Source organism: Typha latifolia, chromosome 7 (assembly GCF_019914945.1).
Source record: "Typha latifolia isolate L0001 chromosome 7, TyphaL0001v2, whole genome shotgun sequence".
In the NCBI taxonomy this organism is placed as follows: Eukaryota; Viridiplantae; Streptophyta; class Magnoliopsida; order Poales; family Typhaceae; genus Typha; species Typha latifolia.
The window spans coordinates 5,294,394-5,311,552 of NC_133092.1; the positions used below are offsets into that span (position 1 = coordinate 5,294,394).

Consider the following 17,159-nt stretch of genomic DNA (forward strand, 5'->3'; position numbering starts at 1 on the left):
GAGATCGATAGATCTCCCGATCCAGTTCTTTCCTCCTCGAATTGCTTCTATTCCAGGTTCGGAAGCACCGCCTGGGTCAAAATTAGGGTTATGGGGTTGGAGATTTGAAATTGGGGAGCTGGAGTAGGGTTCAGTCATGATTAGCTAGCGTGGTGGTGCTGGGATGAGCTAGGGTTTGGAAAGTTTGGATCTTGGGGCTTGGTTCAGTGGGAAATTGGGGGCTAGGGTTTTCGAGATTGCTGAATTGGGGGTAAGCAGAGGGCGGTTGGGGGGGGTTTTAGGGTTCTTTGAGGTCTGTGAGAAAGGAGGAAGATGTTCTATTCGCAGTTTATATTGGCCAAGAAGGGGCCTCTAGGGACGATATGGATCGCAGCTCATTTGGAGCGGAAGCTGAGGAAGAATCAGGTTGCTGATACTGATATCGGCGTCTCTGTAGGTAAGTAACATATAAATTTATCATATTTTCTCCTTTTCTGGCCGGAGGGTGTCAGTTTGTTTTGGCAAGTGTCAAAGGCGCCATTTTTACCCATTCTGCCAGCCGTTCCAGCATTTGAAATGCCCTAATTTACGAAGTCACACTTATTTTTCTGATACAAGTGTAATTGTTCTTCCAAAGTTGAATACGTAATTCGCCACCAAGTAAAGTATCTGTCGGAATATAGTATTTGCTTGTAATTTTTGTGGTCATATCTTGCAAAATTCCCTTCTTGGTGTGATTTGTATGAAACTAGCACAGCGTCCTTGGAGATCTCGGACCTTTCATTGTTTCTTTTCCCCAAAATAAGAACTCCATATAAAAGGTGTAGATGTTAATTCTTGAATGTGGTCTGCTTCGTCTTATTTATCAATGGTCCTTCCTTTGTTGCGGAGTTGTGGTTATCTTCTCATAGCAAGTTGTATTGGGGCAATATTGGACCACCTGCATCAGTGAGTGCCATCTGATTAATGATGCTCCATTACAAACTTACATATTTAGGTTAGCTCTATTTGGGGCAGGATACCTGGCTTGGCTTTTGCAGAACAATTGTTGAATTGTTCGTGTGAGGATTTAACATAACTATGAAATGGAAATGAATTTAATTGCAGACCAAACCTTTCTAGAGCTGTTTACTGTGTCATGATCTTAACCTCATCAAAAGCTAGCTGGCACTTCTGTTTGTGTAATTTGGAACGCAATAAGAACCCGGAGAATTCTATAGCTTAAAACGTACATGATGTGGCCTTTCTGTGAGAACACATCACAGTTGAAGACTTTAAATTTATTGAATTTTCACAAGCATATTCTTTTAGTTTTTGCCCGTCATCTATTGTTAATAGTAGTAGTTTTAAAAGGTTTATGGCTATTTGAAGATATTTGGGTACATAGAAACTCTAAAAACTCACTAGCTCTTGTACTGAAGATTGTATAGAATTGCTGTCCTAATTTCAAGCCCGTCTAGAGTGGCTACTTTTAGCATGACTTGCCAATCTGACATGAACACGTGACCTTTGAACAGGTTTGGGCTTGAAATAGGCATCTAGTGTCGTAAGTGTGTCGGCCCGCGTAATACAAAGAATAGGTAGGTCATGTTTTGTGTTTGTATTATTGATATCTTTACCCTTTTCAACCTATATAAGTTAAATGGGTTATCTTCATGTCGTATTCACCTCGTGCCCATGTTGGCAGCTTTAAGTGTTACGTGGTTATTCAAGTCTGACATTCGAAGTATTAACATATTAGTTGACCCAAAAGGCCAAAACTAGCTAGACTATAAAAGGCAATCCATTTAGTGAGTGCAGTAAACTAGTTACGCCATTGATTATATGACCTGTACAATAGAGGGATAGTGTTCGTGTTTGGGAAACACAAACAATTTATCAATCATGTTTGGGTTCCAATTGACTTGTTGTACTAATATTTACATTCAACCCAACATAAATTCATGGGACCAGATAGGTTGGCACCCTAGGTCCGTTTCTAGTGTTCCTATTATTACTACCAATCAGTTCGACTCTTCTGCATTATGGTGTATGGATGTCCGGCTTGATAATTTTGCCGGCATGGGTGCCTGTCATTGAGTCACCTATCATTATTGTAAAATATTTCTTCATTTCTTATTGATTCCTTCAATTTCTATTGGATAGGTTCTTTTTTTTTGCTTTTGGGAGAAAATTTGACTATTGAGTTACACGACATATCTATATTCTTAATGCAGATTCAATTCTTTTTCCTGAAGTCCCAATTGCACTTCGGTTATCTAGCCATCTACTCCTTGGTGTGGTGAGGATATATTCTCGCAAGGTGAATTATCTCTTCCATGATTGCAGTGAGGCTCTGCTCAAGATAAAACAAGCTTTTAGATCAGCTGCTGTGGATCTTCCACCTGAAGAATCTACTGCACCTTATCATTCTATCACTCTGCCTGAGACATTCCATCTTGATGATTTTGAACTACCTGATACTGCATTTCCTGGGTGAGTTTTGGATTTTCTCTTATTGCATTCTTGAGTGTATTCTCATATCTGATTCTTATTCTGCAAACTAACTGTTATATATCGTTGTGTATTTACTTTGTATAACTATATGAAGAGGTGCTCTTATTATATACAATTACATATTAGTCTTGATGTTTATACTGTAGAGACTTTGTTGATCACCACATCAGTGCGAAAGAGCATATTACACTTCAAGATAATTTGGAGGGAGCAGGATACCCAACATCACAGTTTGGGTTGGATGGTTAGTATTGAGCTATCATACTGCATAGCCTTGATGTAGGGTTTAACCACAGGATATCAACATTTTAACTAAGTTAAACATGTTAAATTGTCGTACAGAAAGGTTTGGAGATGGAAATGCTTCACACATTGGCTTAGACCTTGATGAGGTAAGTACAGTGATCTATTTATATCTTTGGCCCATATTTGCTTACAAATGACATACACATATAGTTTAGACATTGTTCCTTATTATCATTGTGCAACATTAATGAAAGTCCTAGCTTTTGTCCTTTTCCACATTAGATACATCCTAATTATCAGTGAGGATACTATTGAATACTATTTGACACTATTGGTATGGTTCTTTCAAGTAGTTACTATATGCCAAGTGGCAACTGTTCAACATTTGAACACAATTCTCTCACTATATGTCAGATTGAACTATTGAAGCAATCCAGCTAGGTTGATCTGTCATAATTGGCAAATGCTTAGTCAGCTGAGAGAAGTAAAATCTAAATCTAAAGAGAAAACTTTCACCTATGTCAACCCCATTCATTAAATTTCAGCTAGTTTGGAACAATTTCCCACTTTCACGTCACAGCTACCATTTAAGTGAAATCCAATGATGAAGGTACTTGGATCATCTTCTCAGAAATGTTAAACTCCATTTATATATGTTTTCTTATTCTTTCAAAGTTGGATGAAGGCTAGGAAAGCAAATATGCCTTATCCATAATATTTTTTGAATTTATGTCATTCTTGCCTAGTTTGTCATGGCGCATGGCTGGCCACATGAGTAGGGCTAACAGAGTGAGATGGCCTTTTGTCATTAACTATTATGTGGATTTTTCACTTTTGAAAATGTCTTTTTGTGTGTGCATGTAGAGGCGACTATGAGTATGTTGTCTAGAACCAGGCACTTTGTTTAACTGTTGTCTTTGCTATTGGCAGGACCTATTTTTTGATAAGAATCACGCATCTCAGCATGCTTCAATTCGACTGGGTTCAGATGACGGGTAAACTATCTTCTTTGTTCTTTAACATCTTTCTTGTCTGATTACTTACTCGATACTCCCAACCTTTTTTCTCTATTTTTTTTGTTCCCTTGGTTATTCTATTTTTACGGTTGCTCTATCTTTATCCATGTAACATGGATACTAATATACTCTCGCCATATCTGTATTGATACTCGTCAATTATATACTTTCTTAAAGTATCCAATTTTTAAAATGAAATTAATATTGCTATCAATATGAGTAAATTCAAGAAAACATTACTTTTCATTTTTTTATCTGATTTAGAAGGTTTCTCGTTTTGAAAAGATTGAGTTCACTTGTTTACTTTATAATCTATTTTAAGAAATCTTATTACAGTAGTTAATTTCTTCTAATTTATAGGTTGATGCACTTGTTTATCTACGTATATATAGAACCTTTGTTAGTGAATGATAGTTCTATTACTAGATAAATTGGAGTATACTACGTAATATACAAAACCTTTGTTATGAATGGTAGTTCTTTTAATGGATAAATTTGAGGTCTCCATTTATAAATTATCATCATAATGATTATATATAATTCCTCAGTTAAGAAATCCAAGTAAATAAGTTCACTAATATATATGTTTAGATATAAATATATACATATATGAGCTACATATCTTAAGCGTCATATCCTTATTTTTCATATTTGCCGTATCGGCATATTTGTATCGTATGTATATGTGAATCTGTATCCATTTTTCATAGATCTTCATATCCTTCATATGATGGTTATTTGTATTTATTCAGAATGATTCTACTTTTGCATTTTTAGTTGTATTTCAAAGTATGTACTCGTTTCTAGTATCACTAAGTCCATGACAACCCACTAGATAATTCTGACTCACTGTGGTCTATCTTATTATGTTAAAACCTCGAGTATCCTTCACGGAGTTAGTCATTTGCATCTTCTAATAAATTATTCTGATGTAAAGAATTAAGTTTTCTATGACAAGTGATAGCAGAGAAAATATGTTCTTTATGTAGTAGTGTAAACACAAATCGACATAACTTAAATTTTTGAGCTTGTACTAGTGCACATATTTTTAAATGTAGTAGTGTAAACACAAATCTACATTTATTAATTTTTTTTAAATTGCACATATTTTTAAATATTGATGTGAATAGTAAGTATTGGAGATTTTAAATGTCCACTGCCGTCATTGTTCATTGGTTTGACACTTTGACCTTCTTAATCTATAGTCATTTTCTTTTTGTGCTTCGTCGCAGTGCCTTTCAAGGCGAATCTTCAATTCCTCCTACTGACATGGACATTGATGAAGATCAAAGTGGGTTTATTAAGGATAGAAGTGCTGGAACTAGCAAGAGCTTGTTTGGACTTTCCAGTTATGAAAAGGGTTATTCAAGTACGGAAGATCTCAAAAGAAATGATGACCCTTCTAACTGGCATGGTTACAATATACAAACTCCTGATCTTAACGAAGCATTCTTTTCCAATAATAATATAGAAGGTCCTCCAATATGCGATCAAAGTGCTGCTAATGGAGTATTATCATCAGAGTTGATTGAGTATGCACATGCTCCGTCTACCCCTGGATTAATGGAAGAGACCATACCAGCCAATGTACCAGAAAGTCCTGCTTTGAGTCCACGAGGGAAAACTTCACCATCAATTATTGATGATGCCATCAAAGCTGACAATGCAATTAATTCCAGTTTGCAGGATGTGCTTCCGGACTCAACAATTGAGAATCATGTTATGAAAGATGCAGCAGCAAATGACCCTGAATCTGCTAATGTAGTGCATGTTCCATCTCCTGCTACAGCTTTCATCGAAAATGAGCCTCCAAGTAGTGCAGAAAACAATACTGTTTGTAATGGGCTGGAAGGGATGGTTCTGGAGGAAGCTCCTGCTGACAATTCTGTGTTGGATGCTAAAGTAGTCAAATCACCTTCTAGATTACCTACTGATAGTTTACCCGAATCGGGAGTAACAGAGGCTATGAGCAGCAAGTCAGTTAAGGATAAGGCTGGACCAGCAGTTCTTGATAATCAGGACCCAACTGAAGAAGGTTTAAACCATTCTGATATCCATCTTAAACCTTGCACTATGGGGTCAAACAAAGCACTTTCTGTAGATGATACAACCTTGAGTGAAAATGTTTCTGATTTTATTCCTAAAGAATCAGAAGAGCCATTAGTACGTGTAAACCTGGAACATGCTAGTGTATCTCCAAGTGAAATGCAAGGTATGTTTGGTCTTCAATTTTCTTACTTGTTCTGCCCTTATGCAAATGTTGGGGGAGTTAATTTCTTGGATGGTAACAACCTTGCAGGTGGAGATCCATGTGTAGCTGATGCTACAAACGCTAATGAAGATGCCCATCAGAATTCAGACAACCTATTACAGAAAGATGTGTCAAATGCTGATAAGCAAATTGAGCTATCAACCTCTGAATTTCCTGAACCTGAAAAAATGCTCTTTGCTGCAAGTGTTGATATTGATCAGGCAAATGAATTAGGACAGATCACCTCAGAAAAAGGAATCACTGAGTCTGATGGAAGTGTAAATAAAATGAGCAGTCTTAGTGGCAGAAAACGACGTCTGGTTGATTCAACTCTACTTCTTGAAAATGGGAGTACAGGAAAAACATCTAGCAAACCTAGATTCAAAAGAAACATAGACTACATTCCTGATGATGATGATCTGCTGGCATCTATTTTAGGTAAAAAACTGTTTGCACTTAAAACTGCCATTCACTTCTAGTTTATTTTTGGATGGTAACCACCGCTCTTATTTAATGTTGTTAGAAGAAAAATAGCTAATTTGTGTGAATGTTCTACATTATCTAATTACATGCATTATTTTGGTAGTTGGTAAAAGGACTCCAGGATTGAGGATAGAGCCTACTCCACCTCTATCTAAAGGACCTCTAAAACGTCCCAGATTGACACCAAAGATAGGCATACCTAAAAGGAAGGTGCTGCTGGATGATGCTATGTTCTTGCATGCTGAGTATGTCTTCTTCTATGCTATCTGATAATCTTAAAAATACAGTAATGCTTTCCTTGTTGCTAGGATTTTCTTTACCTATATAATTTTGGACAAAGAATTTGATAATCAAGCAATTTTTTATTATCCTAATTTACTCTTCTGGTGTTATGCTTAGGTTAGTACTTGTTTTTGTGTAGCTTTTATAAACTTTTGTCACCCATTATGACATGATACTTTGGTGCAACTATTGTTGTGAACTCATTTCGTGAAATGTGTTTGTTTTTCTCAGAGTTACGTAAATTTGAAGGTTTTGTTGAAAACTCTATGATATCTGTGCTTTTTTAAGATGAAAGATTCTATCAATTTCCATAACACATTTTAAATAACTTGCCTCTCTTTTCTCTTTTTGTGGATTATGATGAATGTCCGACCAGAATTCTCATTCCAAAGGCATAGGGCATGCTGCTCTTTGCTTTGCACAACCCTGGCATATTGAGTGACCTTAGTACGACTAGGAAAAAAACTTCAAACTGTTTTTAGAACATTAAATTATGAATTAGGGGTCAAATTAAAAGTATTTTTACTCTAGATATTGGTGTATAAGATTGTAGATCTACTTGAATTACATATCAATTAGAGTTTAATTTGAGGATTTCCCCAAGTTTTCTCATAATTTTTAAATTGGGAAAAAAGCTTGGGGGAAACAAAATGTTTTCTTTGATTCCTAAAATTTGAAATGTCATTTATATAGGTCAACCAGAAAACGCAAAGTGAGTATTAAAGGGGATGCAAGAAACCCCAAATTGGGTCTCTTTGGAGTGATATTTTCTCAGTATTTAGTGCATGAGTTAGTATAGGTGGCCATGAGGGATTTTCAATATACTCCTCCTGTATCAGTGCTGATAATTCATCGGATTGATATATATTTGATGCATGCAAATCATACTAAACAGCATGACAATGCATGGCTTGAACTGTTTCCCCAAATTTGTGAGAAACTTTGTTATTTTGTTAATCCATTTTTCTCCAAATCCTTTTGCTCTTACATATAATCTGTGCCTTCAACAATGATGGCCGTGCTGGCGACGTATTGGCATGTGGCACGAGGGGTGTCGCACGATGCCCCTCCTAGCAACGCTTTACTCTTCGTCGTTATTGCCGTCGCCTACCTCGAGTGGCAATGACGAAGAGTGAAGCACTATTAGTCTCGCTCCTCTTTTTCTCTCCCTTTCTTGCGTCACGGTTGGCAAGTGCTGTGGCACGTGATGTATCATATCGTGCCGGCTGGTGGTCGGCATGGGCTTTGCCATGACATGGCCATCCTTGGCCTTGAATAATACTCCCTTGGCCAATCCTATATGATCATATGTTTAAAATTGAATGTCGTTATCGAAACATTTTTATTAGACCAGTTTCTCATTTTCTTCTTCAGTGCGATACGGCAGCAGTTGATAAATACTGAAGACATACGCCGAATACGGAAAAAGGCTCCATGCACACGCCCTGAGATATGGATGATTGAGAAAAGTTCGTTGGAAGATGAGATATTCAATGACTCTATACTTTCTGGTGAGTGCTGTTGTTCTTGTGCACAGATTCTTCTTAGCTTGCATGTTCCATGATGGACCTGTTATTGTTGGGATTTTTAAATAGTTTCCACTAAAACTTTCAAAATATCATAATTACCATTACATTATCCAAAATATCATTATTGCTGTTGAAATTATTTCTTTCAAAAATGTCATTTCATCAGTTAAATCTAACTAGTCACCATTAAAACTGAACTTGGATTAAGAAAAGATAATTTTGTCATTGTATAGCTTGCTTAAAATGATTCGAAAGCTATCTAATAGACTAGTAATACTTGACATCATAGTGCAAGAAAAGAAAACTTCTATTTCTCAAGAAAAATAGTGATAAATTTTTTTTTACTCCAAGCATCATGAAAGAAGGGTTTTTAGTTATTATATGCATTCATTAAATTTAACTACGGTTCATTAGGAATATTCTATGAATATTTTGTAAAAAACTAGCCATAATGAATATTCTGAAAGAGTCAGAAGATCTTAGTGACAATTACGATATATTAAAGAATGTAGTGACCAGTGACAAATATGATATCTAAAAAGTTTTTAGAAGCAAGATAGTCTAGAAGAAGGATGAAATGATATTTCTGTATGAGGAGTGATGTGCTTTTAGGAGTTAAAACCTGAGAAACAAATGGAGTTGAGGAAAATGGTGGATTAGATGGTTTCCTAATTTGAGAATTTCTAAGGATGAACTTGTAATGTGAAAAATGCCTAAGTGGCCCAGCTTGTATTTGTGGTTGCACATATTTTACATAGTTGTCCCCTTCTTTTCTGATGTTTATTTTGCTATAGGTTCTTATTAATATTTTTTAACAAAATAGTCTGGTTAATATTTGAGCATTTTATTGTGCACAGTAACATTTCTTTTGTGGTCTTGTTATAGATATATCATAATGCTTGTGATTTCAAATTTTTTCCCTAGAAATATGTCTCATAATCAGTGTCTGTTTGTCTTCCAGGTGCATCAGCAGAGTTGAACAACTTACAATCTCGTACATATGATATTGAAACTAATATTCTCATTGGGTTATCAAAGGAGCCTGAGATTGTCAGGAACTCAGACTTTGAATCCGGGGGGAAAGAAATTACTGCACAGTCTTCTGAAATGCCAAACAAAATCAGTGAGGAGGTACAGGAAACTTCTACAGCACTTGAGGTACATGATAGCAAGACTGTTGGTACTTCTGAACAACAGGAGCATTCGGGATCTCTTCAGCTAGAGCTGCAAAATGAAAATCAATTGAATGCTGTGAGCATGATGGAAATTGACAATGAGGAAAGAATTGCTGCTAATGGTATGTCCATACCATCAACCGAACAGGGTGACGAACTTGGGACACTCGCTGGTTGTCGAGCTGATGTTTCTTTAATTGATAACAATGCATCATCTGAACGGAGTGAACTGATCCAACCTTCTGTTGATCTTCCAGAGATGAAAGGCACCTTTGATGGTAATGATGCTGCAGATGCACTCATCGTGGAAGGAAACAGGAGTACAGTAGATATATTACTCTTTAACAGCCCTCAAGATATTCATGCTGACTTAGACAAAGGTGTCAGTGGTGAGACATCTGTCGGTGTGTTAGATCCTGCAGCTGAGGCAGATTTGCCTATAGAATGTCCGACTATGATGAGAGATGAAATTTCTTCTTTTACAAATGTAGTAGCAGAATGTTTTGTACCAGGTGATTTGGGAGTAAGGATGGATATGAACGATGATAGTGATATGCCGAAAGGAATTCTATCTAGGGAAGTGTCTGATAGGAAGGAAAACAATAATTCTCAGATTACTGGCACAGGAAGTATTCCCGCTGCAGGTGATGAAAATGTTGCATCAACAGTAGGAGAGAATTCTGGATTGCAGGAAAATAACCCAGAGGGTGGCATCGACATGGAAAGCACTGGCATCGACTTTGTGCCGAAGGAGTGTAGCGTAAGCTGTTTACTTGACTATATTTGCGTGCAAGGATGCATTTTCTTTTACAACAGCCAAATATGCCATTCATTAATGTAGTACATTTATTGATAGTTTCTATGCGCATGCATCATCCACTTGTGGCTTGTCATCTTTTCTGGTCATACTAGTGAACTTGTAACTTCCATCTGATCCTTATCATTTGTAAAGTTACTCTACTTAAACTTTGTTTTCCTATTATTATGCAGGACTTTTGCAGCGCAATTGGTGGCGTTAATACAGGTTGCCTTCTTTTTACAATTGAAAGTATCAACTTCTGTGCCTTATGATTCTATGAATTTGTCTTTCCAAAGTTTATTATGTACCTCTAGTAAGTTATAATTACTTAATAAAAATAACAGTCCACATAAACTGGTGAGTAATATTCCTTATACTTCTAAAGCTACCAGTTATAACTGATAGAGGTCATAGAACCCTATTTGATAATTATGGGAAGGATATCGTTCATCTCTTTGAAGATTCTTATCTCTAAGTGCCTAGCTTTATCATTATTTTCCCAATAGTTTTCATATTTAATTCCTTGTTCTTTTCATTCTACTTCGAATGTTTCGTTCTTGATATTATTTTTGTCTTAGAATCCTTAAGTTTGATCCCATTAGGAAATAATCTTAGTGCAAAGAGGGTATAGTCTGAACTTGTAAAAGATTCAAATTCCTCCTTTAGTTCCAATACAAATGTAATGCATTTTATTCTTGTCTTTATTAATTCAGCAAGACCCAGATTGATAGAAAGAAACTAATTGATTGACTGTATAGAGCATGATTTGAAGTTTCTACAGAAACTGATCCATTTTGGTTTCATTGGAGCAACTAATAAACCAAACCTGGTAATACAGAAGGGTTTAGTTTTGGCTCGAGATCACCTCTTTGGGCTGCAACAGTGTGAGACAACTGGGATCATCAAGGAGCTTTATCATCTTCATGTATAACTGTATAAGAAGTGAAAGCAGGGGGGTTAGGAACATTAGCTATTTTGTTGTCTCAATTACCTAAATTAAGAAGAGGAAGGCCATAGGAAGAGTATGAATTTTGGAGTTTTGTCTAGAGCTGCTTTGTTTGCAATGTCAGTGCTAATGTCTTTTTGCCCTTTGAATTTGTAATGTGTTGCCAACCACATGGCTTTTATCATTTTCTCCACTTTTCATAAGGGCACTTTACCTCTGCAAGAAAAACGTTGGGGTCACCTGGGGTTGTTGTCACAAAGGCAGTTTGCTTAGGCTCATGATCCTTCCTGAGCAGATTTCATATTGGTCATGGGCTGAGGCCTACATTTGCCTCCGCATGAAAATGTAACACCCTATAGCACCTTTGAACAACCTGGTGGAAGAATAGAGGATACCCATACTTAGTAGTGTAGGTGGACTATCAAGACGTATGGTGAGTGAGCTTGAAAATTCTGGAGTTCCTCTAGTTAAATGATGTTCATTTTGCCCTCGATGGCCCTCTAACCCTTTTATTATCTGAGACATTAACATTTGTCTGCACCTCACACTTGATCAAATATAATAGCTGTATTTCTTGTGCCAATTGTGTTTTTTCCGATCTCTTCCGCTTTGTCAGTATACTTTAGGAAGTGTGCTTATGAAGCGGAATGACTGTCTTAACTTTACAATCCAGAAGCTAGGAGCTGCATGGACTGTCTATAAAAAATACAGCCTGTGAGAGCTTGCTCTGGCCTCCATCAGACCCTGCTTCCAGAGCTTGCTACTATGTTTTTTCCCTTACCTCTTAGGTCAGAGAGTGAGGTAGTAGAAGATGAGGTCTTCTTGTGTGATTGAAAGCGAAGAGACCTTTTGAGAGGCCAGCAGATTGCCTGCATTATGACTGCAGGAATTCCGTGAATTTGAGTCACTTTGCAGCATATGATTGGATATGCACTGCTGGACTATTTGGTGTTCAATCATAGGCTGCCAAATGTACACCTGTAGGAGTTCATGCAGTTGGCTCTGCGAACAGTTTGCCTTCTTTGATGGATGGGGCATGTGTGGAGGATGAGGAGACCACTTGGAAGGGAAGGGGAAGAGACCCAAGTTATGTGAGAGGAGTGAGGAGGAGCAATAATTGGGTAAAGAATTAGAGATAGCTGCCAGTAGTGAGAGAAGGGTAGGCGATAGCTGTAAATGGTGAGGCATGCACTCTGACATGAGAGTAGCTGCAAATAATGAGCTCGTACAAATTTGAAACCAACGTCAATTTTGCCAGGATAGGAGTGCGAGAGTTTATCATTTTAGTAATATGATATAGCAACTTATGCTTAGCTTGTGCATCCAAATGCGAAAAATGTTTATAAATCAAAGCCAGACGATCATATTGGATCTACAGGTTGCAAATTATCTATAAGCCAAATGTCATATGCTGATATGCATTGTAGCCTTCATCGCGTGGCTCATTGAAGTTGACCATGGGAGAAGTTGCGATTGTCTTTAAGTGTTGCTTGCTTGCTAAAAGTAGGTATGGTGCAACAATGACAGCAAACTTTCCCAGAAGAGGCTACACCATGTGAAAGGAAGGAGAAGCCTTGGATTCAATAGCTTTCTATATTACACATGAGTGTATCTTTATGAGACCCATTTTTGAATTTAATTTTGGAGTTTAGAATGTTCAATATTAATTCACTTCAAGCTTCTAAGGTGAAAAATTTCCGGCTCATATCAATCCTCTTAAATGCCATTCACTGAATTATTATTGCTCGATTTAAACTCAAATATTTTTCATTTATGATAATTACTAGTTTGTCAGAAAAGGACACATTGAATGCATAGTTTGATCATGCTTGCTCAAATCCTATAACCCTCTATGTTGTTGTTTGAACATGAAAGGAGCTGTCAAATACCTATAATCAATTTGTTAATATAGATCAGTCCACATTGAATCCACACTCGTGCAATGTCCTTATCTTTTATTGTTGATATACTTGTTTATTTAAATTTTTTTATTTTTTACCTGCCTATAGTGTACATCTGTGCATCTCAATATGAGATGTGAGAGTTGCTGATTGCTTCTACATTAATTTCCTTTTGTTGATCTACCAGAATTTTTAAATGTTGATGACGAAGCAGACTACGATGAAGAAGCAAATGGTGATGTGCCAAATCCTGAAGAGCTTAACTCATTTGAAAGTGGATGGTCTTCTCGCACAAGGTGGCCTTCTAAAATATTTGCATACTAAATTTGATACACCTTCCCTCTTTGTATTTCTAACGTGTTTTAGTTGTATTAATGCTAGAACAACCTTGAAGAACTTCTGAATTTCTTTTGTAATTTCTGTAGGGGTGTTGCAAGGTATCTAAAAACTTTGTTTGACGAAGAATCTGGGCATGGGAGAAAAAGTGTTGCTATGGACCACTTGTTAAGTGGAAAAACCCGGAAAGAAGCATCAAGATTGTTCTTTGAGACTTTGGTATGTCAATCTTGTCATATATTTCTGAAAGATTTCTATACTCCAGTTTGCTTCCTTAATTAGTGCCTTCAAAATTGAAATCAAGGATGTACTTGTTGAGGCATGGCGGCATGCTGGACAGCAGCTGCAGGCCCTTCATTTGGTATCTTTTCCATGTCTTAGCATGCATCAGCATACAACTTGTCATTCATAGAGATCAGCATGGCAATTAATGTTTGGAGTTTTTCTTGTGGCATCTAGTTGTCCTTTATGCATTTTTTTCAAGGGCACATATGATGGTGTGTTTCCTTAAAATAATTGATTGAAGATAAAGAGGTTTCTGGTGCCCTCCTGTGGCCAATTGAAAACTAAAAAAAAGAAGAAAAAGCATAAACAATCATCATTTCTCTCCTCCAAATTCTTGCTTGTTTTACACATAGAAATGGTTTTTTTCTTGAGATTCTTTGTGCAATTAAGTAAATAAAGCAATTTAAGTATCCCCATGGCCAATGGCCACGAGAGGTACATGCCATTCGCTATACAATGTCTGTGATAACCCACTAATACTAGCTGTATTTGTCAGCATGTGCATTGTTGTTATGATGCCTGTCTGTCAACTAAAAATTGTATTTAAATGTGAGACTAGTTTTTTTTTTTGAAGTGGCTGAAAAACCAAAATGACTGAAACAGCTGAAACAGTTCATATGGATTGTTGTTTTTTTGGCTGTTGATATCAGTATCCATACCAATACTTAGAACTTTATTCTCCTCATTTCATTTTTCCCTGAAAATTGGTAGGAGATACCTAGGTGTATGTTTTACTCCTTGCAGCTGCAGCAACCAAAGCTACTGCCTCTATTTCTGTTTTTTTCTCCTTCCAGCCATGCCACATGTTGCTGCTACTGCTTACAGCAGCTGTCACTTGTAGCAGTGTCAATTATAACCACCATTATATTACTCCGCCTATTGCCAATGCCTTTCTTGGGCAGCAAACTATTGTGGTTGCTGCTTTCTTTGTAATCTAAAGGTTTTAGTGCTTCATATTTTCTTTTAACAAAAATAACTGAAATTCAAACTGCCAAAATAGAACTTGAAACAGCCAAAGCATTTCGTCCAAAGCATATCGTTTCTTTTCAGGGCAAAAATTGAAATTGAAACCAAGATTCCACTAGATATTGCAAACAGAGGGAAAACAATTATGATCCTCGAATGTTACAAGATTGGCAATTAATAGTGACTATGAACGTTCCTTTTGATTATCTATGTATTAATCGTACACGTTGGTATGGTTTTTTTTACAGAACTCACATTAAACCTATAGTGCATCAAGTGTGCTTATAATAAAATATTAATAAGAAAGATCTTCTGAAGGTTACCAAGATCAAATGTTATACTTATAGATGCAAAAATTTCCGAGCTATACAATATATTTATGATTTACACTATACAAGTTGGGAGATGATATGTTTGAAGTATGGGTATGAGAAGGTCGGATAAGTAGGTTGGGAGATCAATGAAATGTTGCGCTGAGAACAGCCTAAGAAGTGCCATGAGCTCTTCTCTTTGCATTCTTTGTTGTGCCTGCCAAATAAGGGATGGGTTGGAGCAATTTGTTTCAAGTGACTTGAAACGAGCCAAGACCTGATGAAAAACAAGCTGATATATTAGACAGTTGGTATCAGAAAAATTATAATCTTGAAATTCTGTCAGCTGATTTTGTAGGTCCACTGTTACCAAAGACATGAAGACAATTTCTGAAATCCAACTTTTCTAGTGAAGTAGCTGCACAAATTTGAACTTGAGAAATTTCTTATTCAGTTCATTGGTCTGCGAGTGAGGTTTATTGTGATTAAAGTAAGCTAATGCCCCTAGATGAGCCCTTCCAGGCATTAATGAATATGCAGTTAGTCAAATTTTCCTTGTGATACTGCAATTTTAATTTCTTGCCTACCAACAAAACTACAAAATTGATCATGTCTAACCATGCTTTGCATCGCGGCAATCTTGTCGGTGTTGTTGCATGGCCATGCCAGTACCATGCTAACAGGCTATTTGGCTCAGAAATTACATTGCCAAGTTTCTTTATCTTCTTGAACCGGCACTGCCCATGCTGCCCCGCACACAGAAATCCAAATCGATGAGTTATCTATCTTCTTGAACCCAAGTAGTCTATTGTGCAGGGAATTTGCAGATTTGAGATCTATATTTTCCTTCTGTTTTGGGGTACTTGTGAACAGCCTGTAGAGTTATCTCACTTTTCAATTTTAATGTTCTCCGTCTTATTTTGCAGGTCCTGAAAACAAGGGACTATATCCATGTTGAACAACCACACCCGTTCGAACTCATCAATGTCAAACCAAAAGTAAAGCTCATGAAGTCAGAATTCTAATCCCGAACAAAAAGAGGCTCATGGTAACTATAGGTAACATTGTATTTCTCCTTACCAAATACATGATCCACCCAACCTATTTGTTGTTGTAACATCTTTTTAGTTGCTTAAGCTAAATTTTTTTTACCTTCTTTACTGATCTGTTAGCTTTGGGTGGTACTAAAGTTGCGAGACACGCTTGTATCCAGTTATGACATCTGTATATATGTATTTGTAAATTTAATCATTTAATGCCAGTATTTTGCTGTAAAGTTAGTTTTCTCTGCTTTAGTTATCTTCTCTGTATACTTAGCTGCTTCAATTCTAATTGGCCTCTGCATTTCGTCGGACCAATTTGAGAACAATTGTCTTTTATTTTTTGTTTTGTTTTGTGCCTGGTGCAGTTGTTATCATGCTTGTAATTGTAATGCTGGAGCTAGTTTTCTTGAACGAAATAATTTTTTGGGTTCCTTTTGTTTCTTTTGACTACAAGGTGATATGTTCACTGTTTCATTAAAGAAACATATTACATACAACCACCAAAACAGTAACTTGGCTTTTAAAACCATTCAAAAGCAATTGAACTTAGCCAGAATTTTTACACTAACCTTGATTAGCCCAGGTCTCTGTTTAGATTTCACTTTCTCACTCATCCATTTCCAAATATTTTACAAACCATTTGCATTTTATATAAGAAGAGAGACATTATCCATTGTACAAGCTTATCATCTCTCCCTGGCAGTCTCTTTTCTTCAAATTGTATGTAATCTTATATCACATTCAGACTCAGTACAAGCGTTTCAGTTTGCAAAGAAGCTCAAATGTGCAAACTCTTCAAAACAATTGAATTCTTTAATATTTTGGATTTTGGAAATTTATTTGTTAAAGTTTTATGTATCTTAAGTCTATTGAGATATATGGCCGGTCATAATTCAGGTTGTGACCTAAATTGTAACGCTATACTTAGTGGAGCAGCAGGCTGTCGGGTGACAAAACCTGCACCACCTCTCTCCATGTGATCCACAAAGGATCCATCATTGTTAATCTTACTTAACCCCTAGACCTAGGGGGTTTATGAGGAGGTTCGTCAAGGCAGATTTCGATGGACTGATAAATATGCAACTAGTTCACGTATTGATTAGTTAAAGCAAGAG

The 17,159-nt window shown here is 36.6% G+C and overlaps 1 protein-coding gene across 1 annotated transcript; it reads left to right on the forward strand.

The window, feature by feature from the left end:
- The first annotated feature begins 126 nt into the window (after positions 1 to 126).
- Positions 127 to 16,277, forward strand: LOC140792149 (sister chromatid cohesion 1 protein 4). The gene is made up of 14 exons (XM_073142989.1): positions 127 to 436; positions 2,196 to 2,454; positions 2,622 to 2,719; positions 2,818 to 2,867; positions 3,652 to 3,716; positions 4,970 to 5,949; positions 6,037 to 6,426; positions 6,575 to 6,716; positions 8,128 to 8,264; positions 9,244 to 10,217; positions 10,448 to 10,481; positions 13,291 to 13,399; positions 13,529 to 13,658; positions 15,928 to 16,277. The coding sequence occupies exons 1-14, from the start codon at positions 313 to 315 to the stop codon at positions 16,024 to 16,026; spliced, it is 3,591 nt and encodes a 1,196-aa protein (XP_072999090.1). The 5' UTR covers positions 127 to 312; the 3' UTR covers positions 16,027 to 16,277.
- Positions 16,278 to 17,159: the final 882 nt, after the last annotated feature.